This window comes from Giraffa tippelskirchi, chromosome 11 (assembly GCF_054371585.1).
Source record: "Giraffa tippelskirchi isolate mGirTip1 chromosome 11, T2T-mGirTip1v1.2.pri, whole genome shotgun sequence".
NCBI lineage: Eukaryota > Metazoa > Chordata > Mammalia > Artiodactyla > Giraffidae > Giraffa > Giraffa tippelskirchi.
The window spans coordinates 11,304,087-11,331,283 of record NC_137285.1 but is presented as its reverse complement, the minus strand read 5'-3'; the positions used below and the strand labels follow the sequence as shown (position 1 = coordinate 11,331,283).

The 27,197-nt window shown below is 47.1% G+C and overlaps 2 protein-coding genes across 7 annotated transcripts in view; one reads left to right on the top strand and one right to left on the bottom strand.

The window, feature by feature from the left end:
* Window positions 1-455: 455 nt before the first annotated feature.
* On the bottom strand, window positions 456-21,677 carry DRC10 (dynein regulatory complex subunit 10). Of its 2 annotated transcripts, none has more exons than XM_081546378.1 (5): window positions 21,195-21,677; window positions 8,944-9,758; window positions 6,069-6,302; window positions 2,400-2,471; window positions 456-884 (listed from the first exon to the last, which is right to left on the bottom strand). In XM_081546378.1, exons 2-5 carry the CDS (start codon window positions 9,670-9,672, stop codon window positions 585-587), a joined length of 1,335 nt encoding a protein of 444 aa, XP_081402504.1. In that variant the 5' UTR covers window positions 9,673-9,758; window positions 21,195-21,677; the 3' UTR covers window positions 456-584. The 2 variants fall into 2 exon arrangements, with proteins under 2 accessions (XP_081402504.1, XP_081402503.1); XM_081546377.1 differs by having other exon boundaries at window positions 21,601-21,677.
* A 343-nt stretch (window positions 21,678-22,020) lies between these two features.
* Window positions 22,021-27,197, top strand: part of TPCN1 (two pore segment channel 1) — a 60,929-nt gene continuing 55,752 nt past the window's right edge. The window contains exons 1-3 of one of the 5 annotated variants that reach the window (XM_081546375.1): window positions 22,021-22,205; window positions 22,523-22,667; window positions 24,787-25,020. In XM_081546375.1, the coding sequence (XP_081402501.1) occupies window positions 24,909-25,020 (112 nt within the window). In that variant the 5' untranslated portion in view covers window positions 22,021-22,205; window positions 22,523-22,667; window positions 24,787-24,908. Of the gene's footprint in view, window positions 22,206-22,370; window positions 22,668-24,783; window positions 25,021-27,197 lie in introns of all 5 variants that reach the window. The other 4 variants (XM_081546370.1, XM_081546374.1, XM_081546372.1 and 1 more) reach the window with 4 other exon arrangements.

Below are 27,197 nucleotides of genomic sequence, written 5' to 3'. Positions count from 1 at the left end.
AGTAGCCTCTGATTTTTTTTTTTTAATGCCAGAAGTTAATTTAAAAATACATTGTTAGACACACCCCCACCCCCACCCCCCGCCGAATACCAAACAAGGGCAATGTGCGGTTGGCCAGAGCAGGGACTGAGGGCAGCCCAAAACCCTCCCTGTCCCTCTAAGAGTTCTCTGCTTGCCCCGCCTGCCCTTGGCGGCGGCTATGACCCACACCCAGCTGTCCTGGCCGGTGAAGCATCCATCGCAGTCACGGCAACTTCTGGTCTGGGACCGGGGCGGGCAGGAGAGAGGGGTGCAGCCCAGGGTCCAGCTTCCCATGGAGGCCAAAGGAAGGGATGGTTCTGAGCATCCATCCTGCCTGTTCTCCACCCCCACCGCACCCCCCGGCCATGGACAAAGCATCTACAGCGTGGACACACACCCAGGGGCCCTGGGGAAAATGAACTTTATCTGTAGGCTGTGTTTGACAATGGTTTTTAATTTTGAAAAAGCGTGAAAGTCATAAACCACGGGGCTCCCCATCCCAGGGGCTTCATAGACTGGCTCTCCGGTGAGAGGTTAGATTACGGCGAGCGCAGAGGGAGGACTTACTTCTTGCCCTTTCCTTTGCGCTTGACCTTCTTCTCTCCTTTGCCCTTGCCCCGCTTCTTCTTCTTGGACTTGAGCATGGAACGGACCAGGTAGCCCTTCCACAGGGCCTGGATGAGCGTGGCGGCCCGCACCATGCGCACCATCTCCTGCTCGTCTTCCAACCTCTTCTTGGTCATGATCTCACGCTCGGCCTGGATCTGAGAGAACTCTTCCACCAGCACGTCGTACCGTTTCTTCAGCTCCTCCAGCTGGAGCTGCTCCTCTTTGTGGATGATGTCCAGCTCCTCGTACTCGTCCTGGGGCGAGAGGCAGGGAGCAGGTGGGCCATCGCCAGGCTCAGAGCTCCGTCTCCACCCTCTTGTGCGCATGCTCCCTGCCTCCCTGCAGGCGCCACCGCCCCCAACCATGGCAGCCAACGCTAAGCTTGTCTGCATCCTAGGCCCGGATGGGAAGGATAGAGGGGATGGCGATCCATTCCCAGCTTGCGGTGTGAGGCCCGGCTGAAATAATTTCAGGAATGAGGAAAACATCCAGCTTGTGAGCTGGGCCGACTGGGCTTCTGATCTCAGCTTGGCCGCGTCTTGAGGGGCTTCACCTTGGGAACTATTTCCCTGATTAAATGTTGGGCTAGATGCAATGTCCTAGATGGTGGCGCCAGGCACACAGTGGAGACATTTAAAAATATGCCAGTCGCTGCCATCTATGTTGTGCATGTCACAGAGATACCCAGAGACAACCTTCTTCAGGTGACCGAACCCCACAGTGCTTCCCTACCTTAACTAACCACAGCCTCTCCTGCTGTAATTCACACCTATCTCCCTCCCTCCCTCCTTCCCACCAAGCATCTATTAGAAGCAAAGTACTTCCAGAGGAGGCAGAGCTAAGTGGACTCTGTCTTTGCCATCATTAACCCACCACCCTCACTGGGAACAGAGAAATGAGCACAGCCTCCAGTCTCCCCCTTCCTAGAGCACTGGGGATCAGACAGACCCCGAGTCGCCCTTCTCTTGACAGCACGCCTGACAGCAGACCACTCAGAGGCTAAGGTCCTCTCCAGTCCTCACCAGGCCTTCCTGGCCCCAAAGTTGGGGCTCTGGGCCACTGATGTTATCACAGAGCTGAGTGGAGGCCTCAGGGCACCCCTGTTTTATAGGCTGCTGTTCCCTGAGCACCAGCTCCAGGCCAGATCCTGTGTTGTACGAGCACTTGTGACAATACTGCCTCACGGAATCCCCACCATGGTCCAGCCTGGGTGTTACTGCTTATGTTGATCACATGCAGAATCCAAGGTCAAGCCCCTTGCTTAAGGTCACACAGTGACGTAAGTGCCACTAGAGTAGCACCTCCAGATGACAATGGGAGGTTCTTTACTGCTGGAGGCTGGCACCTGGCCCATCTCAAGCACTTGGTGGAAAGTTCCTGGGTAACTGACTGAAGTGGTGGAGGTGAACTGGTGCTTGAATCTAGCATGGATGAGTCCTGGCTGGTGGGACTGCTAGAGGGAGCTGAACAGGAGGGGACAGGGAGCCTGGGATGTTGACCCTAGATGGAGCCTAGATCTTTGGATCTGGTGTCAGACACAACTTAGTGGCTGGCAGCTTCCGTTTCCTTCCTTTGCCACTGCTCCCCTCATTGCCCCAGGCTAGACAAACCCTTGAGCCTCAGGAAGGGACAGGGAAGTCACTCTAGGGAGGCCCAGAACTTGGCATAGACCATGGACCATCCAAGGGTTTCTGTTCCCCTGCCCCCTCACCCCGATTCCTAGAGGATCTTGGGAAACACAGTTGAGACAGACTTAGACAGACAAATACCTGCTTTTCACTCATCTCCGAATCATATTTCTGGATCCAGTTCTCAATTTCTGTTTCCACTTTATATTTTTTCTAAAAAAAAAAATTCAATTAGTCATTGTTTGATGGACTGATAGTAACAATGGACGGCACCGAGCCTGCTCTGCGTCAGCAGGCAGTATGTCATGCCTCACCTACTCGCCTACTTGAATCCACACCACAAGGTAGGTTCTCCATTTCACAGATGAGGGCATGGAGGATCACGAGTGCTGTCTCACTGGACCTAAGATCATGGAGCTAATGGGTGGTTAGAGCTCGGATTTGAAGCCAGCTGTCTGGCTCCAGAACATTCTATGCAGATGGAGCGGCAGGTGCAAAGGCCCTGAGGTGGGAACACGCTTGTGATGTTTAAAGAATAGGCACCTGAGCCTGTGTGGCTGGGATGGCATGGCCACGGGGGAGCATAGTCCCAGTGAGTTCAGAGTGAGAAGCTGTGTCACAGAGGGAGGGTCTGCAGCGGAAGGAGTTTGGTTTCTAGTGTAAGGGGGAGGGGATGCTCACTGTTGCATGGATTTAGACACAGCAGAGGAATGTGCTCTAATTTTGTCTTTAAAAGATCAGCTCCTGTGCATACAATGAATGTTCAGTTCAGTTCAGTTCAGTTCAGTCACTCAGTCGTGTCCGACTCTTTGCGACCCCAGAGATTGCAGCACGCCAGGCCTCCGTGTCCATCACCAACTCCCAGAATTTACTCAAACTCATCTCCATTGAGTCAGTGATGCCATCCAACCATCTCATCCTCTGTCGTCCCCTTCTGCTCCCACCTTCAATCTTTCCCAGCATCAGGGTCTTTTCCAAGGGGTCAGTTCTTTGCATCAGGTGGCCAAAGTACTGGAGTTTCAGCTTCAACATCAGTCCTTCCAATGAACACTCAGGACTGATCTCCTTTAGGATGGACTGGTTGGATCTTCTTTCAGTCCAAGGGACTCTCAAGAGTCTTCTCCAACACCACAGTTCAAAACCATCAATTCTTCTGTGCTCAGCTTTCTTCACCGTCCAACTCTCACATCCATACATGACTACTGGAAAAACCATAGCTTTGACTAGACGGACCTTTGTTGGCAAAGTAATGTCTCTGCTTTTTAATATGCTGTCTAGGTTGCTCATAACTTTCCTTCCAAGGAGTAAGCATCTTTGAATTTCATGGCTGCAATCACCATCAGCAGTGATTTTGGAGCCCAAAAGAATAAAGTCTGCCACTGTTTCCATCGTTTCCCCATCTATTTGCCATGAAGTGGTGGGACCGGATGCCATGATCTTGGTTTTCTGAATGTTGAGCCTTAAACCAACTTTTTCACTCTCCTCTTTCACTTTCATCAAGAGGCTGTTTAGTGTGTCTTCACTTTCTGCCATAAGGGTGGTGTCATCTGCATATCTGATGTTATTGATATTTCTCCCAGCAATCTTGATTCCAGCTTGTGCTTCATCCAGCCCAGTGTTTCTCATGATGTACTCTGCGTATAAGTTAAGTAAGCAAGTGACAATATACAGCCTTGATGTACTCCTTTTCCTATTTGGAACCAGTCTGTTGTTCTGTGTCCAGTTCTAACTGTTGCTTTCTGACCTGCATATAGCTTTCTCAAGAGGCAGGTCAGGTGGTCTGGTATTCCCATCTCTTGAAGAATTTTCCACAGTTTATTGTGATCCACACAGTCAAAGGCTTTGGCATAGTCAATAAAGCAGAAATAGATGTTTTTCTGGAACTCTCTTGCCTTTTCGGTGATCCAGCAGATGTTGGCAATTTGATCTCTGGTTCCCGTACCTTTTCTAAAACCAGCTTGAACATCTGGAAGTTCATGGTTCACATATTGTTGAAGCCTGGCTTGGAGAATTTTGAGCATTACTTTACTAGCATGTGAGATGAGTGCAATTGTGAGGTAGTTTGAACATTCTTAGGCATTGCCTTTCTTTGGGATTGGAATGAAAACTGACCTTTTCCAGTCCTGTGGCCACTGTTGAGTTTTCCAAATTTGCTGGCATATTGAGTGCAGCACTTTCACATCATCATCTTTTAGGATTTGAAACATCTCAGCTGGAATTCCATCACCTCCACTAGCTTTGTTCATAGTGATGCTTTCTAAGGCCCCCTTGACTTCACATTCCAGGATGTCTGGCTCTAGGTGAGTGATCACACCATCATGATTATCTGGGTCATGAAGATTTTTTTGTACAGTTCTGTGTATTCTTGCCACCTCTTCTTAATAGCTTCTGCTTCTGTTAAGTCCCTACCATTTCTGTCCTTTATTGAGCCCATCTTTGCATGAAATGTTCCCTTGGTGTCTCTAATTTTCTCGAAGAGATCTCTAGTCTTTCCCATTCTATTGTTTTCCTCTATTTCTTTGCACTGATAATTGAGGAAGGCTTTCTTATCTCTCCTTGCTATTCTTTGGAACTCTGCAATGTTATTCTGCCATAAAAAGGAGTGACGTGTTGGCAGATACTATGTGGGCAGACCTTGAAAAGGAGATGCTAGAAAGACCACATATTTTATGATTCCATTTACATGAAGAGTCCAGAACAGGCAAATCCATGGAGACAGAAAGTAGATTAGTGGTATCCAGGGGCTTGGGGAAGGGGAATGGGGGAGAAACTGCTTAATGAGTATAAGGTTTGTTTGGAGATGATGAAAGTGTTTTGGAACTAGAGAGAGGTTGTGGTTGTACAACACTGTGAATACTATGTGCCACTGAATAAAGTGGTTATATTTTTTTGTTATGTGAATTTCACCTCAATTTTTAAAAATCGGCTCCTTAGTTCTTATGGGCTTCCCTGGTAGCTCAGATGGTAAAGTATCTGCCTGTAATATAGGAGACCCGGGTTTGAACCTTGGGTTGGGAAGATCCCCTGGAGGAGGAAATGGCAACCCACTCCAGTATTCTGGCCTGCAGAATTCCATGGACAGAGGAGCCTGGCAGGCTACAGTCCATGGTATTGCAAAGAGTTGGACACGACTGAGCGACTAAACACACGGTCTGTACAGCGTAAAAGTTCTTAACTTGCGCACCATGCACAGGCTGGCTTCAGGGAGCCTGTGACCCAAAAATTGCCCACTCCTGTGTGCAGGCGCACCTGTGCCTTTTCATGGGGGAGCGGCCCAGGTCTTCCAGCAGATTCTCGAAAGAGTTGTGAAATGAAGACAAAGTGACGACAAGTGATAGCAAGGGTGCCCTTTGTGAGGAAACGGAGTCCATAGCAAATTGGGTGCCTGCGGGGCCTGGGTCCTGGCTGAGATGAGGGAGAAGGCGGATGAAGAAAGGATACTTATTGAGCACCTACTGGGCATCAGCTCTCTACTCACCATCTCATCTAGTTCTCGTAATAACTCATTAAGGCCTATTCAATCACGGTTGTCTTCAAGATGTGGAAACTAAGGCTTGGAGGGAGCTGAGGGATTTGCCAGAGGTTTCCATGTGCCTTCATTTCCTAGGCAGGATGGGTGGGTGTCATCCTCCCTGTGGGGCTCAGAGGAGCTTGGGAACTTGCTGAAGGTCACAGAGCTGGCATGTAGTGGGACCCCCTCTCTCTGCCCCCAGTCCCCTCCCGGCTCCTCTGCCGGGTACCTGGTCCTCCTTCTGCCCCCTCCTGCCCTGGTGGCCCCCCTGCCCCCGCCGTCCCGCTTCCCCAGGGCACCTTCCTCAGCGCCTGCTCCGCCTCCCGGTTCTCCATGACCAGGTTGTGGAACTGCGACTGCAGCAGCAGGATCTCCTGCTGGATCTTGGCCACTCTGGCCTGCGAGGCCCGGAAGTCTGCCTTCTGCTGCTTCTCCGCCTCCTGCTTGGTGCGCAGGAGGCTGTTCTCCGAGAACTTGAGCACTTGGTAGAGGTGGTTTTTCAGCTCTTGGGTCACAAAGTTCTCCTTCTCCACCTGGACCGGAAAGAAGAGAGACCCTCAAGTGTACCCCCGCGATCATGGGTCACCGTGGCAGGAGAGGCTGCTGTGCCTGCAGCTCTCAGAGGCGGAGGGGCATTAGTATGTCGCCCAGTCCTACCCCTGGCCCTGGATGAAGTCGGGACTGCCTGCCTAGAGATGGGGAAACGGAAGGGTTGAGTTTGTCTGGGGTTGTGCGGCTTAGCTGGAATTTGAAGCCGGGTCTGTCCCATCTGGAGCCCGCGTATGTGGCCACCACCTTCTATTTCCTGGCGGGAGCCAAGGGCTCAGCGTGCCTGAGCCCGGCCACAGGAGGAGATGTCTGAGAGCTCCATGCTCCTGCCTGAGGCGCAATGGGAAGTACCCAGTTAGCAGAGGTACCTGGAGTGATGCACGAAGGTGTTCGAGATAAATACCCAGCACAGGGAATGCCACCCAGTTCTTCCCTTGAGGACCTGGCTTGGCTCCTCCCCTCAGTGGGTTCTAAAACAGGAATTAGGGTTGGGGGCGGGGCTGTTGGGGCTGTTCCATAAATAAGCTCCAAAGACTGATCACAAGTGCTAGGGTTTCCCTCTGAACACACCGGTGCTGTGGCTGGCTCAGGCCGGCAGCCCTGGGCTGGGGGGCAGCTGGCAGCGGGGCCGCGGTGGGTCTGAGCTCATTTCCTGGACTCGGAGTGGCAGGTGGAGTTGGGAAGGGGGTTTGAGGCAAGCCAGTCCTGTGGGCAAGCCTTCAACCTTCAGGTGCTGGGTTTGAAGGCAGGCAGTACTATGAGGAGTCAGAGCTTCTTTTGTGGACCCCCGAAACCTGCCTTATTGGTGTCACCCCCTCATTTTATACTGAGATCCAATGACCTGATGAAATTTGCCCACCCAGATCTGTCCAACTTGGCAGCCCCAAGTTGTTTTCCACCACCTGAATGAGATCAACAAAGACACTTGGCAGGGGGTGGTCCTGTCCCTGTCCCTAAGTCACACCCCTCCAACCTCTGAATGACCTCCTCTGACTGCGCTCCCAGGAGCCTGTCATCTCTCCACTCACCAAATAATTTGCATGTCTGCTTTTCATGCCAGGTCTGCTGGGGACACAGCGGAGGGCTGAGAGAGACAAGATCCCTGTCCTCTTGTGGGGGAGCCAGACCCCAATCAAATCATCACACAAGTAGTCATCAACAAGCCCTAATGAATGCCGAACAGGACCAAGTCAGGAAACCATTGCCCCGGGGAGGGAGAGTGGCCTTGGTCTCTCATCTATCACAGGGCGATGAAAAGGTGGCAGCTGTCCCCCAGGACCTGCTCTCCCTGGCAAGGGTGTAGAGCAAAATGTTTTTCTGGGAACCTGGCCCCAGCTACAGACCACTTCCCCAGCATCTCTAGCACTGGCTAAGAACTCTATGAATGCCACTTTCAGGTGGTGGCCCAAAAGAGCAGGTCAAAGCCCCCTTCTCTGCTTTCCTCTTTCCTGCTGGCTGGACCAGTGACAACATGACTGGGGGAAGCTGGAACAGCCTCTTGGGTCCATGGTTAGAAGTCTCATCTGGGGGATGTCAGAGAAGCCAGCCAGAAGGAACCTGGGCCCCTGACAAGTTTACGAAGCAGAATTTCCGTGCTGGCTCTCTGTTAAACAGAAATCCGTCTCCAGATTGACTAAGCCCCTATTATTTGGGGTCTCTTTGTTTTAGCAGCTAAACCTATACTTATACATCACCTCCAGGGACTTTGTAAGATGTTGGTGAAAAAACGTATGTAAAAAATAACACATAGGACTTGCCTGGTGGTCCAGTGGTAAGCATCAGCCTGCTAATGCAGGGGATATGTGTTTGATCCCTGGTCTGGGAAGATCCCACATGCTGTGGGGCAGCTGAGCCCAAGCACCACAGCTTCCCAGCCTATGCTCTGGAGTTTGTTCTTCACAAGAGCAGCCACCACAATAAGAAGCTGGCGCACCACAAATAGAGAGGAGCCCTAGCTCACTGCAATCAGAGAATGCCCACAGGCACAGCGAAGACCAAGCTCAGGCAGCCAAAAATAAATAAATAAATGAACAAAAATGATTTTTAAAATAGAATAACATAGTAGGTGTCCCCAGATGGTTATTAAGTTGGGATCATGTTATACTTTCCCCTCTTAAAAATTCTTCTAGAGCTTCCATCCCTGCCCCCTGCTCTTAGGACAAAGATCACATTCCTTGAATAGGCCTCAAAGGTGATCTGTCAGCAAAGTCTTAAATATTTATTATCCAGTTCTGGCCTGGAAAGTCCCTCTCTATTTCACCCGCCTGGTTCACACCCTCTCTTTCTTAAAGTCACGGCTTCCATGTCCCTGAGGTCCAAGTTCAGTCCTCCTATAACACTCTCTTATAGTACTCTGCAGTTAACCCTTCCTTGTACTTCTCAAGACTAATTAAATCAGCTCTTTAAGACCTGCCTTCACTCTCATGAACTCCATGAGGCTGGGACCATGTGGACTCATTATTTGTAAGACCTGGCACCTGGTGAGTGTTCAAAACAATATTTTTGGAGCAAATGAATGAAAACAACTATTTAAATCGTGGAGGGAAGAAACCTCAATTGCCAAAAGACTTGGGGCCTCTCTCCGGGGGCTCCCACTATAATCTGACCAGTACCATGTATTGATACCTCCGCATTCCTGTTCCTCACACAGGCGGCCAGTTCATTTTCCAGGGTGTCGATGATCTCTTGGTTCCTCCGATTCCGTCGGGTGATGTCCTGGATGAACTGGATCTTGTCTCTGGCTTCCATGGGACTGGTGAGTAACTTCTCAAACAGGAAACCTCGGAGTTCTACCAGGCTATCGATAAAACACTGGGCTTCCTCGCTCCTGCCCAGGGTCTGTGCCTGCAACAGACTGGCGGCCTGGGGGTTACTGAGCAGGAGTCTCACGACGTTCTTGGTGGATTCTTTGATCTCCCGCATCAGCGGCGGGAGGTGGGATTTCTGCACGTCCATGGTGAAGAGGCGCTCTCGGAACCACGCTTCATCCTCGAACTCTTCCGCCTCTTGCAGTTTCCTTTCTTCCTCCTGCAGGTAACTGACTCGGTCCAGGAGGACCTGGCAGAGGTCCTCGTGCTCCCTCACTGCCTTCGCGATGTCCGGCCCCACCATTCCGTCCGAAGCCTTGGACTCAGACGCCGCGTGGGACAGCAGGCTCACCAGCTCCACCTTATGGATGGTCTCGTCCAGGACGGACATGATCCTTTTGGTTTCGATGGTGGTGAGTTTGGTCTTGGCGGGGGTTAGGGATTTCGGCGGGGTGGTGAGCTTCTTGGTTGTCTGGGCCATCAGCCGTATTCTGTTGATGTCAGGACCTTGGTAGAGGGGGGCCACGGCGGGGACGTCCAGAGCCATTTTATGAGCTTTGCCTCTGCACGCCCTGAGAGATTGAGACTTGGGTAGGTTCTCTGGGCCTCCTGCTTTGATTATGTCTGGCCACCCTGCAAAAGGAAGTAGAAGGCAATCACCAGGGTCACGCTGGTGTGGCCAACAACAGCTGTAAACTATTGACGTGGAGAGTTCGCCTTAGATGTTCTGCAGCTTTGACCCAGAACCTCACACGGAAAGCAGTTTTTAGCTCCGTGACAGTGTCAGGGCCCCAAGGGTAAGGGGACCAAATGAAGAGGTGGGTCTCAGGCACATGTGTCAGGCAGGGGCCAAGCAGGAATACAGACGTCATTCTAAGTATTTAAACACAACTTGGGCTTCCCAGGTGGCTCAGTGTTAAAGAATTCACCTGCCAAAGCAGGAGACGTGGGTCAGATCCCTGGGTCAGGAAGATCCCCTGGAGAAGGGCATGGCAGCCCACTCCAGTATTCTTGCCTGGAGACTCCCACGGACAGAAGACCCTGGCGGGCTACAGTCTGTGGGGTTGGAAAGAGTCCGCCATGACTGAGCATGCACACCAGTGACATGAAGGGGAAGCCACCCAGCAATTGTCAATGGCCGGAAGCCACATAGGAGGAGGAGGAGGAGGGGCAGGTCTGGGGATCAGGGTCCCCTGGAGGAAGCTGGAGCCACAGCCATTTCCTGTCCAGGAGTCCCTGTAGCCCCAGTGGAGCTGTGGCCTCTGCTGGAAATGCAGCCCAAAGCAGAGAGAAGGGGTGGAAATCTGGTTCCTCCCTTCGTCCAGCCTTCCAGTCTATCACCAGCACCTCCTCTTGACCAAATCCAGGGGGAAACCAGCTGACCAGGGAGCCTAGGCAATGCAGCCAGCCGGGGTGGGCAGCCGAGGCAGAGCAGAAGAGAGACCAGCAAACAGTAGTGCTGAGAGCGAACAGCACTATGGCAAGCACAGAGTATCTGCATTGGCTTTTAAGAGTGTATTTTAAAAAATCGACGTGGGGATGACCGATGACTTCAAAGCACAACTTAGAAAACTGTTTTGCTACGGAAACAGACTCACAGACATAGAAAACAAACTTCTGTTTATCACAGGGGAAGGAGGCAGGAGTGGGGATAAATTAGGAGTATGGAATTTACAGATCCACACCACTGTATGTAAAATAGTTAAACAACAAGGATTTACTGTACAGCACAGGGAACTATATTCAATATCTTGTAATGACTTATAATGGAAAAAAAAATCTTAAAAGTTGTACATATATGTGTATATATGAAACTGAACCACTGTCCTGTATGCCTGAAACTGACAAATATTGTAAGTCAAGTATACTTCAATCTTTAAAACTATATTTAAAAAAAAAATACTGTTTTAGGGACTTCCCTGGTGGTCCAGTGGTTAAAAATCCGCACTCCAATGCAGGGGACTCAGGACTCTGGTTCAATCCCTGGTCGGGGAACTGAGATCCCACATGCCAAGGGGGCAACTCAGCCCATGTCACAGCTAGAGAGAAGCCAGAGTGTCGTGATGAAGATCCTGTGTGTCACAGCCAAGACCTGATACAGCCAAATAAATAAATACTTAAAAAAAAAAAACAGAAAAACTGTTTTGCCAGATGCAACAATGTATACTGAAGTGGCTCCTGGATCACAAGAAGGACATTAGTAGGAAAACCGATGATAGCCAAATCAAGTTGATAGTTTAGTTCCTAGCATTGTATCAATTTTAATTTCTTAGTTTTGACAAACCATGGTTATGTAAGATATTAACATCTGGGGGAGCTGAACCAAAGTTACAGGGGAATTCTCTGTACTATGTTTGCTACTTTTCTGTAAATCTATAATTACTACAAAATTAAAAGTTTAAAAGACTTTCAGAAAAAAAAACAAACCTATGGTGGCAGTCAGAAATCAGTCATTGGTGTTGCCTATATGGCCGGATGGCTAAGAGCAGCAACCCCATGTGAGTTTCAGATCCTCGCTGCGGGACCCTGGGCTGGCTATTTAATCCCACTAAGCCTGGGCTTCCTCAGTCATTAGACAGGAATCATCACAGGGGAAGTTTCTGGCACGATCCTGGACACTGTGAGTTCTTGATAAATAATGAGTATTATAATCTGGAGGAAAATGAAATCCTAAGCTCAGGACTTCAGTGGTTTCCCAGTCTGCATCTCCCACCACCCTGCCCCTCCTCAGAGATCCAGATGGCCGGGATCGGCTGGACCGCCCAACATACTGTGTCAAAGATGGACCCCACCACGTCTCCACTCCTCGCCTTGTCCATCCAGTACCCCTTGTCTGGATGGTCAGCAATTCTGCCACCCGAATTGCTCAAGCCAGAAACCTGAGTGTCACCCGAACTCTGCCTTCTCTCCCTCATCCAACGTACCACCCAGTTATCTATGTTCACCCTTGAGAGCTCCCAGTCTTTCCTTCTCAGCAGCCTCTCTGCCACTGAGCAGGGGCCTTGATATTGCTTGTTTGATGATTAAAGTGTTCTTTAACTGGTCTGCTTACGTCTGCTGCTGCTCCCGGCAAGAAAGATCGTCTGAGTAGTCATCCATTTGGGTATATATTGAGCCCCAAGGGATATTAAACAAGATGCAAGGTGTTTCCTGTCCTCCCAGAGTTTATAACCTAGTTTGGGATATGGAACAGGCACACGTGAAAGTTCAGCAACTATGGAAGGAGGGGATGAAGTTGTGTTGTCAGTTGCTTAGCACCTGATATGGCTGCCTTTCTTCATGTTCTTTGGCCCTTTAGGTGTTTCTTGTTTCTTGGATTCCCTCTGCTTCTTTCTGTTTACTCTTTGCTTTGCTGAACAGGAGGTATCTGTTCAATCCTCTCTCGCTCTCGCTTTTTTTTTTTTTTTTTTGGCTGCATGCTGTGCAGCATGTGGGATCTGACCAGGTTTTGAACCCATGTCCCCTGCACTGCGAGCTCGGAATCTTAACCACAGGACTGAGAGGGAGGTGCTCTATCTTGCATCTCTTTGATTCCCACCAGCTTCCTGCTCCTTAATAAATCTTGTGAGTTGCTTCAGGCTTCTCCTGAAAATAATATTTTAGGGATGGCCATGGAGCTTCCTCAGCCTCTCTGGGGATAAAGGATATCTGCACCCCCACCTCCAGCCACAGGATGGATGTGAACAGAATGTTTCATGAAGGCACGTCTCCCCATTGTCCCCCAAAGCTCTCATGCATAAATCAGAATGATTGAATTCTTTAGAGTGTGGCATCGAATGCAGTGTTGAAGAAAATGTTCCCAATTTGCTTTCAGCCAAATTACCTCTTTTGCTTTAAAGGGCAAACTTATTTTCTTTGATTATGATGACACCCATCAGTTCCTGACAGCTCATTTGAGTGAAGAAGAAAAAGCCAGTGGAACTGGGACAGGGGAAATGCATCTGACTTCTGATGACAAAAATCACTGGAGAATCTCTTTTCCTTGAATTCTAATGTGATCACTTCATGTCCTTTTTAATGCCACCAACCTTAATATTTAAATCGCTTCCAACACAAGCCTCTCCTTTTAAAATTCCTGCCCCGAGAGTGAAGCACTGCTGTTAATGGGTGGGGGACTTTAATTGGATCATCCCTTTATTTGTCATTAATTCTGCTGCTGAACTTTATAAATGGAGATATATCTTTATCATGCAAATTATACCTCATTTTCATTCAAATGGGCTGGTTAGATGTTATATTACTTTCCCTCTCGGAACATTTTGGAGTTTAAAAAAAAAAGGTTTGAGGTAAATTATGTATGTTTTCCCCTGGGGAGAAAAAGGAGAAGAAAATCCAACACCTACAAATACCCTCAAATCCAGTGCTAGTCCATGGAGAAGTCAAAGGATGTGAAAAAACAAACTGGAGAGAGAGACAGAGTGCTTGTGTATGTGTGGGGGGGTGGGGGTGGGGGTGTGTGTGTTGGGGGGCACTGGGTGCATGGGTGGGTATGAGGGGAATCTCATTTTAAGGAATGTCACTTAAATACTAACTCTTAGGAACTCCTTGGCAGTCCAGTGTTTAGGACTCGGTGCTCTCACTGCCAGGGGCCTGGGTTCGATAAATGGTCAGGGAACTAAGATCCCACAAGCTGAATGGCCAAAAAAAAAAAAAAAAAAGCAGGTGAGGGAGACAGACTAAATCATTTTAGGGTAAGCTTTGAATCACCTTTCATTGATTTTGATATTTTGGAGTCAAGCATTCACATACTTTGGAACTTTTTGTTGTTGCTGCTGTTAATCAGTTACCAAGTCCTGTTCGACTTTTCGAGACCCCATGAGCTGCAGTATGCCAGGCTTCCCTGTCCCTTACCATCTTCCGGAGATTGCCCAAGCTCATGTCCATTGAATCGGTGAAGCCATCCAACTGTCTCATCCTCCGTCGCCCTCTTCTTCTGCCTTCAATCTTTCCCAGCATCAGGGTCTTTTCCAATGAGTCAACTCTTCACATCAGGTAGTCAAAGTATTGGAGCTTCAGCTTCAGCATCAGTCCTTTCAATGAATATTCAGAGTTGATTTCCTTTAGGATTGACTGGTTTGATGTCTATGTAGTTCAAGGGACTCTCAAGAGTCTTCTCCAGCACCACAATTCAAAAACATCAATTCTTTGGTGCTCTGTCTTCTTTATTGTCTAGCTCTCATATCCGTACATGACTACTGGAAAAACCATAGCCTTGACTCTACAGACTTCTGTTGGCAAAGTGATATCTTTGCTTTTTAACACACTGTCTAGATTTGTCAAAGCTTTCCTGCCAAGAAGCAATTGTCTTCTAATTTCATGGCTGCAGTACCATCTGCAGTGATTTTAGAGCCCAAGAAGAGGAAATCTGTCACTGCTTCCACCTTTTCCCCTTCTATTTGCCATGAAGTGATGGGACCAGGTGCCATGATCTTAGTTTTTTTCATATTGAGTTTTAAGCTGGCTTTTTCACTCTCCTCTTTCACCCACATCAGGAGACACTTTAGTTCCTCTTCACTTTTTTTTTTTAAATTTTTGAAAATTAACTTATTTTTTAATTGAAGGATAATTGCTTTACAGAATTTTGTTGTTTTCTGCCAAATATCAATACTTTCTGCCATTAGAGTGGTATCATCTGCGTACCTGAGGTTATTGATATTTCTCCCAGCAATCTTGATTCTAGCTTGTGATTCATCCAGCCTAGCATTTCAAATGATGTGCTCTGCATATAAGTTAAATAAGCAACATGACAATAAACAGGTTTGTGGTACTCCTTTCTCAATTCTGAACAACAGTCAGTTGTTCCATAGAGGGTTCTGACTGTTGCTTCTTGACCCGCATACAGGTTTCTCAGGGGACAGGTATTATTGGTGAATTACCAAGACACACCATGTAACTGATGATGACACGGGGGCCATAGGACAGCATGACACCACAGAGATGGGTAACGAGAGATACCTTCATGATGGCTGGTTCCATCTCAGTGTCGCCCAAATCCCTCTCACTGGAATGTCACCTTTGTGATTTCTACCAGATCTCTAGACCAGGCTGTGCTATTATCAACTCAGTTATTTTCTTTAAGTACACTTTCACTCTTAAGTACTTCTCATTAAAAAGGAAACTTTCTATCTCTGCTGTAACTGGAAAATCTGTTTCAACTCAATTAAACAGAAGATAACAATGTCTACCTCCTGATGTTGTTTCATTCCAGCTAGATACTGGGTCCCAGGCAAGATGAGTCTGAGACCAGGTCTCTGTCCTTAAAAAGCAAGATTAGCAAGCAGTTGTTGTTGTTGTTGTTTAGTCACTCAGTCGTGGCCGACTCTTTTGCAAGGGAAAGTCCCCCTATGGCCACTTTTGAAGGATTACTCAGTCCTCTCTTGTCCTTTTTGAGAACCCGTGTTCCCTGGATGGCCTCCGGCTTGCAGAAGATTCCTGGGCTGGAGGTGGAGCCATGAACACTGGCGGTAGTAACAGACTGAATCTCACCGGTGGAGATGGCTCTGTGACCGCAGGCTCCAGTGTTACCCTGCACCTTGGAGACAGAGGACTCTGAATAGTGTCTGAGGTTGGGACAGAATGCGCTCCGTGGGACAGATTTCCAAGCTGCTGGTTAGGTTTATAATGAATAACTCTCTACTGGCTACTGGCCATGGCTATAGCCCTGGGCAAATTCATTTAACCCTCTGGGCCCTTATCTCTGAATCTGAACAGGAAAACATCAGCCCACTGCATGGTGATTAAGTTTGGGGGTTCTCATGTCAGACAAATTTGAAGTTCAGTCCTAGGGGATCGCCACTTCCTTGCTTTGTGGCTTTAGGTAAGCCTATTAATGTCTCTAAGCATCTTTGGCTTCCTCACCTGTGACATTTCCTGGTGGCTCAGATGGTAAAGAGTCCACCTGTAATGCAAGAGATCTGGGTTCAGTTCCTGGCTGGGGTGAGGAAATGGCAACTTACTCCAGTATTCTTTCCTGGAGAATTCCATGGGCAGAGGAGTCTGGCAGGCTTATGGTCCAGGGGTTGCAAAGAGTCAAACATGACTGAGCTAGAGTTTCACTTTCACCTGTGACATGGGGACAGTAACAGACCCCATGCTTGATAAAACTGTTGTGAGCATGACATGAAGTCCAGACTCAATCACGTTGGGCTTTTAGGTGGACTTCCAAAATGATATGATGTAATATTGACATTTGAATACTTCTTAAAACAGAATATGTGTTTTTCCTCAAAATAACATATATTTGTTTTTGTGCAGAAAGGTTTATAAACAGCCAACATGGATCCATTTTTTTTCTTCTTTTTACTATTTCTGTTTTTAATTATGCAGGCTTCTGGATTATTCACAACTTTCTGTAAGTAATGGAGGAAGATAGAGACCACTTAAACCGCTCACCATTTTCCAGTCTCTTCCCCCTTACAAATTAATTCATCACAATTTTTAATTCCTCTTTTGGCAATGTAGCTTTCAAAGTGTTTATTTCTGGTTCTCTGCAACTGTGGATAGTATCGCTTTGGTTGTTTCAGACAGAAGGAAGAATTTCTTAGCAGTGAATTTGGATTTTTCTAAAATAGACTTCCCCCACTTAAATATATGTATTTATTTAAATCATAATCTTATCAGATGCAAAACACTGGCTTTTCCTGACTGACAGATGTTGCAGAAGAGTCTTTTTAAAACTGTGACCCTTCAGTGAGTGGTGAAATCAGTTTGGCTGTTGAGACTAGCATTAAAAATAAACGAAATAGAAAATATCAGAGCACACCGCATGTAGTAAGTATCCTTTTGTATTTAAATAGGCTTGTGCTATGTGCCGGGTTGAGGAGGAAAATGTATTTCTTTGTCTGGGTTGTGGTTAAAAAAAAACAACAATGTGCATCCAAAAGCCCTTATATTAAAGGCATTTGATTAGCCATAGGATGTAACCTGCTGCTAGGGTCTTCCCGGGTGGCTCAGTGGTGAAGAATCTGCCTGCGAATGCAGGAGATGCCAGAGATGCGGGTTCAGTTCCTGGGTTGGCAAGATTCCCTGGAGTAAGAAATGGCAATCCACTCCAGTATTCTTGCCTAGAAAGTTCCATGGACAGAGGAGCCTGGCAGGCTACAGTACAGGGGATCAAAAAAGAGTCAGATGGGATAAATAATGCATGCCATTATTTGAAAGCTAAAGTCAAAGAGATAATTTCCTCTGATGCTCTGTATTTCAAATGATCTTGGTTTTTAATTCCTTTTGCTTTCAGTTCCACTAACTAGGGCTTGAAGGGAAAAGGTAGGTGTGTGTGTGTGTGTGTGTGTGTGTGTGTGTGTGTGTAGCACTTGTGTGAAAATACCAGTGTAGAACAGGGTTTTTCAGTCTCCACACTATTGTCATTTTGGGTCAGATAATTGTTTGTTGTGGAGGCTGTCCTGTGTGTTGCAGGATGTTTAGCATCATTCCTGGCCTCTACCCACTTGACACCAGTAGCATCCTTCTCTCACCATTAGCTCTGATCAGTCGGAGATGCAATATCTCCAGAGGTTGCCCAGTGTTCCTGTGGGGTGGGGGCGGGGGGCTCATGGTTGAGAACCACTGGTCTGGACCACAGTGGCCTGGCTCCCCTATAAAACTCTTGCCCTCCCACATGCTAAGTCCATTGCTCTATCCAGATTCAAAGGAAGGCTTGCTCAAGCCTTGCCCACTCTGTCTGATGAGCTGACCTTGGTGCCATCTCAAACCACCATCAGTTACAGAATCAAGATCAGATTCACCAGCTGGGTCTTAGGAGCTCTGGGTGCAGGATCCTCCCCTGCCAGGGGCTCTTGGAATAAGGCTGGGCAAGTCCCTTATCTCTTTTGCAGGTGGGAACACACACCTGTCACAGCCACATCAAATGGGAGCTGGGTGGAGGAAGGATGGTTTAACAGATGGAAAGGCCCATTGGAGGGTTAAAAGCTCTCTCTCAAGTGGAGTAATTATGATTATTATTATTATATGTTGAGAGATAAATCAGGTTATGCGTTGGCCTCACTGCCCAGAGCTGTTTTCTCCCAGGGAAAAAGGGAAGTGTGTAGAGGTGGGGAATTTAGCAATTGAGTGGAGAGAAAAGACTCACTTCTTGATTTTTTTTTTTATTTTTTGTGGCTGCACCGTGTAGCTGGTGGGATCTTAGTTCCCCAACCAGGGATCAAACCTGAACCCACAGCAGCGAAATCACTGAGTCTTAACCACTGGACTGCCAGGGAATTCCGGAAGACTATTTCTAATTCAATCTGTTTACTCGTTATAGGTCTATTCAAATTTTCTCTTTCTTCTTGGGTCAATTTTAATAATTTGTCTTTCTAGTCCTGAGTGTTCATTGAAAAGACTGCTGTTGAAGCTGAAACTCCAATACTTTGGCCACCTGATGCGAAGAGCTGACTCATTTGAAAAGACTCTGATGCTGGGAAAGATTGAAGGTGGAAGGAGAAGGGGACGACAGAGGATGAGATGGTTGGATGGCATCACCAACTCAATGGAGATGAGTTTGGGTAAACTCTGGGAGTTGGTGATGGACAGGAAGGCCTGGCGTGCTGCAGTCCATGGGGTCGAAAAGAGTCAGACACAACTGAGTGACTGAACTGAACTGAGGAATTCATTCATTTTATCCAAGTTGTCTTATTTTTTTGGCATGAAGTTTTTCATCATATTCCTTATAATTTTTTAAGTTTCTGCAGTTCTGATTTTGACAATTTGTGCCTTCTATTTTCTTGGTCAGTCCAGCTATATCTTCCCGGTGTATTAGCCTTCCTATCAATATCAAATGGTCCCTCTTTGTTCTAGTAATATTTTCTTTTTGTCTTAAAGTCAATTTTGCCTGATAGCAGTCTAGCCTTTCCAGCTTTCTTATGGTTACTGTTTGCATGGAGTCCAATTTTTTTATTTTCTGTGTCTTTTAATCTAAGATGAATTTCTTGTAGGCAGAATATATTTCAGTCTCACTTATTTATGTATTTATTTATTTTGAAGCATTTCTTTCTCTTTTCTTTTTTTTTTGACTGGGCCACACAGCTTAGTTCCCTGACCAGGGATTGAGCCTGCACCTTTGGCAGTGAAAGCAATGAGCCCTAACCACTGGACTGCCAAGAAGTTCCCCAGTCTCATTTCTAAAATCCAGTCTGGCAACCTCTATTTTGATTGGAGTGTTTTTTTTCCATTTGATAATTTACATTAAATTATTCATATAGTTGGATTTACATCTGCTGTTTTACTATTTTTTATTTATTTCATCTCATGCCTTTTCTTTTTTGTCCCCGTGCTATTTACCAAATGCTTTTTATTGCGTTAAATGTTTTTAGTCCATTCTTTCGATTGTTCCATTGATTTTTAAAATATTTTTTGAGGTTTTTTTTTTTAGTGGTTGATTTAGGGATGATAATGTACACCTTAATTTATCATAATCTATTCTGGGATACTAAATATTTTCTATTTGATGAGTCATTGTTATCTTGTCTTCTTTCAGTTATTTAAACATGGCTTCCTTTAGTTCTTTGATCGTATTTATAATAGCTTTTTTGAAGTCTTTGTCTGCTGAAACCAACATCTGGGGACACATAGAGACTGTTTCTGTTGACTGCTTTTTTCCCCTGAGTGTGTTTACGCACATCTCACAATTTTTATTGAACACTGGAAATCTTAGGGGGAAGAATTTTTTTTTGGTAGCAACACAGTATGTTTTTCTTCCTAATGATTGCTGTTTTTGTTTTGCTTGGGCGTTTGGTAATTTACTTGCTGGACTAAATCTGTCAAGTCAGTCTCCTCCACGGTGTGCAGCTACTGAGATCTCTGCTTAATTTTTTTTTTTTTTGCATTTTTTATTTTAAAACTTGGCTTCCTAGGGGTCACCTATGTACCCACATAGTTTAATATTCAGCCAAAAATCAGTCAGGAGTTGTGCTCTAACTTTAAAGCAGTAAGACTTCTATTCTTGGATGGCAAGTACCGTGTGCACTCAGTACACCTGTCTACACAGGCTCCAACAGCCAAGGATGTCTAAGTCGCTTGGGCCCGAGCAGGTCTCTGCTGCACATGCGCGTAACCTCTAGTCAGTCAAGATAAGACACAGCTCATCAGGTTCCGCATGGATGCCAAGCTTTCAGTCCACTGTTGGCGCCGAATAGAACTACAACCTTGGACTGCTAAACCTGCTGGCGTTCCCGGTCCTCGTCCCACCAAGATTGCCACTTTAGCCAACAGTCCTCCAAATCAAGTGAGCCCCATCAGACAGCGACAGTGAAGCTCTTGGTTTTCAGGGGGCTACTCACCCTGGTTGAACTATTATGCCGGATAAGAACTGAGTATGGGGAAATCAGAGAAGTCTCAGGTAAGTACAGAACAGACTTGAAGTTCCGTGGTTTTATGAATAAAAGCTCTCAGTTTGTTGTATACCTCTGATTTTCAGAGTGCTAATTTAGCAATAGATGGTTTTGTCTAGCTTTATAGTTGCTTTGAAAAATTATTATTGTGTTAAAATATACATAAGCTCAGCGGTAAAGAATCCACCTTCAGCGCAGAAGACCGGGTTGGAGTCCTGAGTTGGGAAGATCCCCTAGAGGAGGGAATGTCAATCCACTCAGGTATTCTTGCCTGGAAAATCTTATGAACAGAGGAGCCTGGCGGGCTACCGACCAAGGGTTTGCAGAGTCAAGACACAACTGAAGCGACTGAGTTCGATTGAAGCAACTGAGCACGCATGCAAGCAACATAAAGTTTACCACTGTAACCATTTTAAATTCAATGGCATTAAATTGTTGCATTCATATCTATATATGCAACCATCAACACCCTCCTCCTTCCAGAACTTTTTCATCATCCCAAATTGAAACTCTGTACCTATTAAGTAATAACTGCCCTTTTCCCACTCCCCTAGCCCCTGGTGACCATTATTCTACTTTGTTTTAGTTAATCTTTGCAACAAACCCTTTGTCTTGAGTATGTAATTGAAATTATATTTTAAGGACAGGGATGGAAGTTGAGGTCTAAAGTTAGTATAGCACAAAAGGCCAACATTGGTACAAAGGTACATAATTTAAACACTCACTTTCATTGCATGCTCACCTTGGGATGTATAAGCTGTTGATGGAATGGTAGGTGACTTATAAAACTACTCTCTCACCCCCAGCACCTATGCGTGACTTGAAAGTAGTTTAACTTTGGTGTGATTCCACTTGACTAGTATCATTCACGTTTTACGGATGAGGAAGTGGAACCATGAAGTGGACAAGAGGAGGGACAGAGTAGAGGCAGAGACACCAAAGAGGATGCCCAGTCGTCTTTGCAGAAGGTCGAGAGCGAGGTCCAGACTGAGGTAGGGGCTGGAGATCAGGGTCCTGAGTTAGGGACGGGCTCGCGGTGGGGCGGGGGGAGGGGGACTGCTGATTCCTCATAGAGTCAAAAGATAGAGGACTAGACCCCATTCAACATCTCCCCAACATCTCCAGCCCTTCCCCATATGATCACTCACCTGCTCGGTGGTCTTTAGGTTTTTCTGTCCTTGGTTACCATAGCTGTACCCGCGTTACTAGGTTACCCATCAATCTCAGAAGGCGGGACTCGGTGTCTGATTAACTTTCCTTTTCACCATTCGATTCCTTCTTCTCCTCGGTTTGGAGGACTGACCAATCAGAAACACGGTATGTCTAACTCTCCACCAATTGGAAGAGCCGGGCCTCCCTCAGGGCTAAGCTGAAAGAGTAAGGGGGGAAGAATGGGAAGGGAAAGAGGCAGAGCTTCTTTGTCCCGCCCCTCTCCAAGGAGGCGGCAGGGAGGCTTGCATTAACTGGGGAAGGACGTAAGGGTTGACCAATCAGAGATCATCATGACGGCCGAGATAGCCAATGGGGCGCGGCGAAGGGGGAGTGGGGCGGTGCCGGCCAGGCGGAGGGGACAGTAGGCGGCGGATGGGAGAGCTGGCGCAGCTGCTGTGGTGGCAGCGGCTGAGGTGGCGGTTTCTGAGGCGGCTGCTGCAGCTGCAACAGCTCCGGGCTCGGGGCTTTGGCGGCTGCGCCGGCGGGCTGTGCTGTGCTGTGCGGACCCCGGCGGTCGGTCCGGGTTGTTGGGGCGGCGCGTGTAAGAATTCGAGGCGTGTGAGGGATGGCCAGAGGAGAGGGCAGGGGTCAAGGGGCAGGGGGCTCGGAGTGAAAGGTTGCGGCTGGGCATTTGGGTATGGGAGGCGGGCAGGCCGGGCCAAGAGGGGCTGCGGGGAAGCTCATTGCTGCGCTTCTCTCCCTCCAGTCCTGGTCGCGGGAGGGGGGCCCAGCGCGGGGACCGCCCGAGGAAGCCCGGGGCGAGGAGAGGGGGCTCCAAGTCGAACACGTGGAGTAGGAGCCCGCACGCCTCTTCGCTCCCCCTTCTCTCGCAAATGCTCGTCTCCCTGGCGCCCTCAGGCCACCCGCCCTGCAAGCGACTCTTGCCGGATCAGTCTGCCCGAGTGGACAGCGGGACGGCCTGCCGGCTTTCCCTGGGACCTTTCCCTAGGGGTGACCCTTCCATTCTGGGTCCTCTCTAGAGGGAGCAGCACTGTGACCTTAAGTAAGTCCCTTCTCTTCTCCGAGCCTCAGTTTTCCCTCTCTAAAATTATGGGTTTCTTTTCAGATGAGGGGACTGGTCTGGGAAGAGAGGAAGGGTAATGGTTAAGCAGGGAGGGTCAGACTGCCTGGGTTGAAATCTGGGCTCTATTACTTCTCTGCGGTTTACTTACAAGAGATAGGTTAATTTAACCCCTCTAAATCTCACTTTCGTCATCTGTGAAGTGGGGACACCAGCTAAGTAAAATTTCCTAGCAACGACACTATTCACATTTCGAGCCACATATGTTTATGTTGTGATCACCCCCGCTGAGAGCCACAAAACGAATGCATGCATTACAAGCAAACAGTCATATATTATACAGTTAAAATAAAAGCCAGTAGCTACTATAATAACAATGATACAATTAAGAAAGCTCTTCTTGATGAGTTGAAAAAGTTAATAGCCTCTCCAGCCTTCAAAATAAACACTGGCCAGGACAAGATGTTAATAATTGTCAGAGCTGAGTGATCAATACAAGGAACTTCATTTACATATGGTCTCTACATTTGAGTATATTTGAAAGTATCTGTGATGAAAAGTTAAGCCAAAAAGAAAAAGAAAAAAAAGCCATATAATGCTTTAAGACAGCCAAATGGTAGCATCTCATTTGGAATTTCCTTTTCTGTTTTCCCACTACTGAGATTTAAAAGTAAAATGAATCCCCAGATCTGAAGGAAACTTAAAAAAAATCTCACAGGAAGTTTGCTGGGCAGAGTGCTACAGGCTTAGCAGCAAAGAATAGTGCTCACTTTTAAATTGCCTACTTTTTAAGAAGCTGTTGATGCACAGGGGCCTGTCTCAGATGGTTGTGGAGGTTTCTGACGGAGGTAAATTGCTGGGTTGCCATTCAATGGGTTGGTTTGAAGGCAAACTTGACTGAGACTAGAACACTGCAGTTTGAGGAAGGAACCTGCTGCTGTTTTCAAGTTCAAAGGTCTGCTGTTAGATCTGCTGAGTGTTTGCATTTCTTTTGGTCCTCCTCAGCGGAAACGGGAATGTGTATAAATAGGAACTCTAAAGGGCTAGTTCTGATGGTTTTGAATCGGAAGTTCCAAATAAGCATTTCACTTAAGAAAATAGTCTAGTCTCTTCACTTTCCTTCCCAAATACCTAAATCTAGGAGAATAGTGCCTCTGTAAGAATGATATGGGTAAGTTTAGATGACCTGGCACACTATTTATAGGTCATTGGAGCTAAGTGCTGCCTAAATACCAGGGCTGGACTTGGAAGAATGGTGGCTGGGAGCACAGGTCTGGAGTCGGATTGTGTAGTTCAAAGCTTGAGTTTCCTGCTGTGGGATCTTGGGCAAGTTACTTAACCTCTCTGAGCTTTAAGTCTCCCCTTCTGTAAAGCTGGACAATAATCCTACTTACTATTATTAAGTTTCAGTCACCTTTATTTAAAACTTGCTAGAAGAGCCCCAATACATAGTAAATTCTCACTGAGTACTAATTACTATTATATGAATGGTTATATATATATGTGTGTGTGTGTGTATATATATATATAAAGTATTTAAAATCATTATGAAACACACGAATAAGGGTTAAGAGGGATGGAGATGGAACATACTAGCCATAATCTCAATCTCCAAACATAATTACCCTTAACTTTTTAGTATTTATTCTTGTAGAGTTCCCGCCCCATCCCCCATATTTCAGTGCTATTATTGGCTCATACAGTAAAGAATCCGCCTGCAATGAGAGAGATCTGAGTTTGATTCCTGGGTTGGTACAATCCCCTGGAGGAGGGCATGGCAACCCACTCCAATATTCTTGCCTAGAGAATCCCCATGAACAGAGGAGCCTGGCAGACTACAGTCTATGGGGTCGCAAAGAGTTAGACATGACTGAGTGACTAAGCACAGCACAGTGGCACATCCTGCGATACTTTTTTTTTTTAATTATTAAGATATAATTCACATTACTGTAAGATCCACCATCTTAAAGGGTACCATTTTTAGTATACTTGTAAAGTTATACAACCAACACCACTGTCTGATTCCAGAACATTTTCGTCAATGGTTGTATTATGATAATTGTCTTTTTCTTTTTTTTTTTAATTCCCCAAACTCTAGAAGATGCCACTGATGGAGGAGTTTCTGAGAAGTACCTTGGGGCCAGTGGCTTTGACCGAGAGCTCAAAGCAGAAACTATTTAAAGCCTTGGACATCACCTCCTGAGGGCTGCAGGAGAGAAGAACATGGCCGTGAGTTTAGATGACGATGTTCCCCTCATCCTGACCTTGGATGAGAGTGGCAGTGCCCCACTCGCTCCCTCCAATGGCCTGGGCCCAGATGATCTGCCCAGCAGAAGTAAGATGGTAGGGTGGGCTGGGCGAGGGGGAGGGTACAGCTTTTTTGTTTTGTTGTGGGCTTGGTGGTCTGATGGTAGATGCATGTACCTGAATGCCTGACTCCACGTTTGACTCCCAAGTTCTGATGCATAAGCTAGTGGGAGACTAATTCTGTGGGATCCTAATCCTGCACCCCCAATTTAGGGATGCTCCCTGGGACTAGCCTGCCTGGCTTCCCACAGCCCCGCCCCTCCCTTGCACCTGGGGTACCCTGGTTCTGTTCGTGGATGCTTTGTGGAGACCTCAGGCAAACCTGCTCCTTGGCTAGCATCCCTGTCCCATTCCTTGTTAAAAAAAGAAACAGATTTCAGCATCAACCTCCGTCTGCCCGACCTTTGGCAGGAAAGTGGCGTTGACTGCTTCTCCCCGCTGGCGTTCAGTCCCTGCACCACCCAGGACAGGGTGGAGTGGAAGAGGGCAAGCATTTGTCATGATCCATTGATCAGAGGGTTTGGGGTTTCACTTTGTCTTCCTCTAAACTAAAGCCCAGAAGCACAAAGTGAACCCAAGAGAGGTGATGAGCTTTAAATTTTTTAGATTTTAAGTGTGTTTCTGGCAGAATGAGAGGTCTTAAAAAAAACCTTTCTTGTCCCAAAGCCATTTGTTTCATTTGCTCAGGCCTTGGGTCCAGGAGAGCTTCAAATAACTTGCCTTCTGGAAGGTCCTAAGATGTCAGGGGCTAGTGCTTTAGGGTCTCCTTAGCAAATGGGAGCTCTACTCACCAGCCATGCTCCTGAGCCAGGACGGAGGGGTACTGCTTGGGTCCAGGGAAAGGCAAGCCTGGCTCTCTCATCTCCTTTGTCCAGAGAGAACACAGTTGGCTCACGGAGAGCTTAAAAGCCTGCATTTGGAAGTGGTGAAGGACAGCATTGTTCCCAGGGATGGGAGTGCAGTGGGAGGCCTGACTCCTCTAAACTGGCCTCTCTTTGCTTTAGCCAGTTCACCCATCTAGAGTGGCAGAGCTGGGTGATCCAGGAAGCTTAGAATGGAGACCAGATTTTTCCCTAAGTGCCATTCAGGACCCAAAATATCAGTGGCTGTGATTTCAGGCCCACTTCTTAAATACCCCAGAGTCAGGAAGCTAAGTGTTAGGCTCCTTCTTACCTGTTATCTTAACTAAGATCCTCTTGGCAAAGTAGGCAGTATTATCCCTAGTTTACAGAGGAGAAAACTGTGAGTCAGAGAGGTTAAGGAACTTGCCTGACACTGCATAGCCAAGTAAGCAGTTTTGCAGAGATTTGAACCTAAGACTGTTTGACCCCAAAGTTTTTCCCTTCCTCTTTTTCCCTTTTTCCTTCTCCTTCCCTCTTCCCTCTTCTTTTCCTCCTTTTTTCTTCACAAGCCCTTAATAAGTCTAAGTGCTGGCCCTCAGCATTTACATATATTATTTCATCATATAACCTCAGGATGGAGTTATTGTTATCATCCATATTTACTGGGGAAGAAAAGCTTCAGAGAGGTTAGGTAAGTTGTCCAGGATCACACAGCTAGCAAGCAGCAAGGCCTCGCTGATCTTCCCCCATCACCCTGTGCAAGGTGCTTTGGGGAACGGGATGTAAATGAATGTGACATAGTCTCAGCTTCAGAGTAGGCTGCCCACTAGAGAGGGGAGTGGTTACATCCATGGTCAGTGAGGGACTGGGCAGGAGGGAAGGTGGTTGACATCTGAGGATATGGATCATTCTGGAAATAGCCAGGCTCAAGGTTCTGAATTGGACTCTTGATCATTGTCGTGGGTGCCACTTTTAAGTCCTCCCAAGTGTCAGAGCCGATGGCAGGGTGTCTAGCTCTCCTGCAGGATCAAAGTGGGAAGAGCGGCCTAGTTCTACGTCAAGATCAGGTTTTGAAGCAATGGCGGTGCTTGATGACTAGGAAATAGGCCAAGTAGACAATAAAACTAACCTTGGATCAGCCGCTAGTGAGGCTGTCCCTTTCTTGGCAAAGTTGGTGGCTTGTTTTAGTTTGTTTAAGAAAAACAAGATAAAAAATTGAGAGGGTCCAGGGAAATTATGCTTTCTGGGAAGTACGTTGGTGCGTCGGTTTACTCTCTCACCCTCTTCCTGGGATATTTGCTAAAACCTCTAAAAACTAATGGGTGTAACCCGCCCAGCTTGGCTGAGAAAAACAACAGCGCCT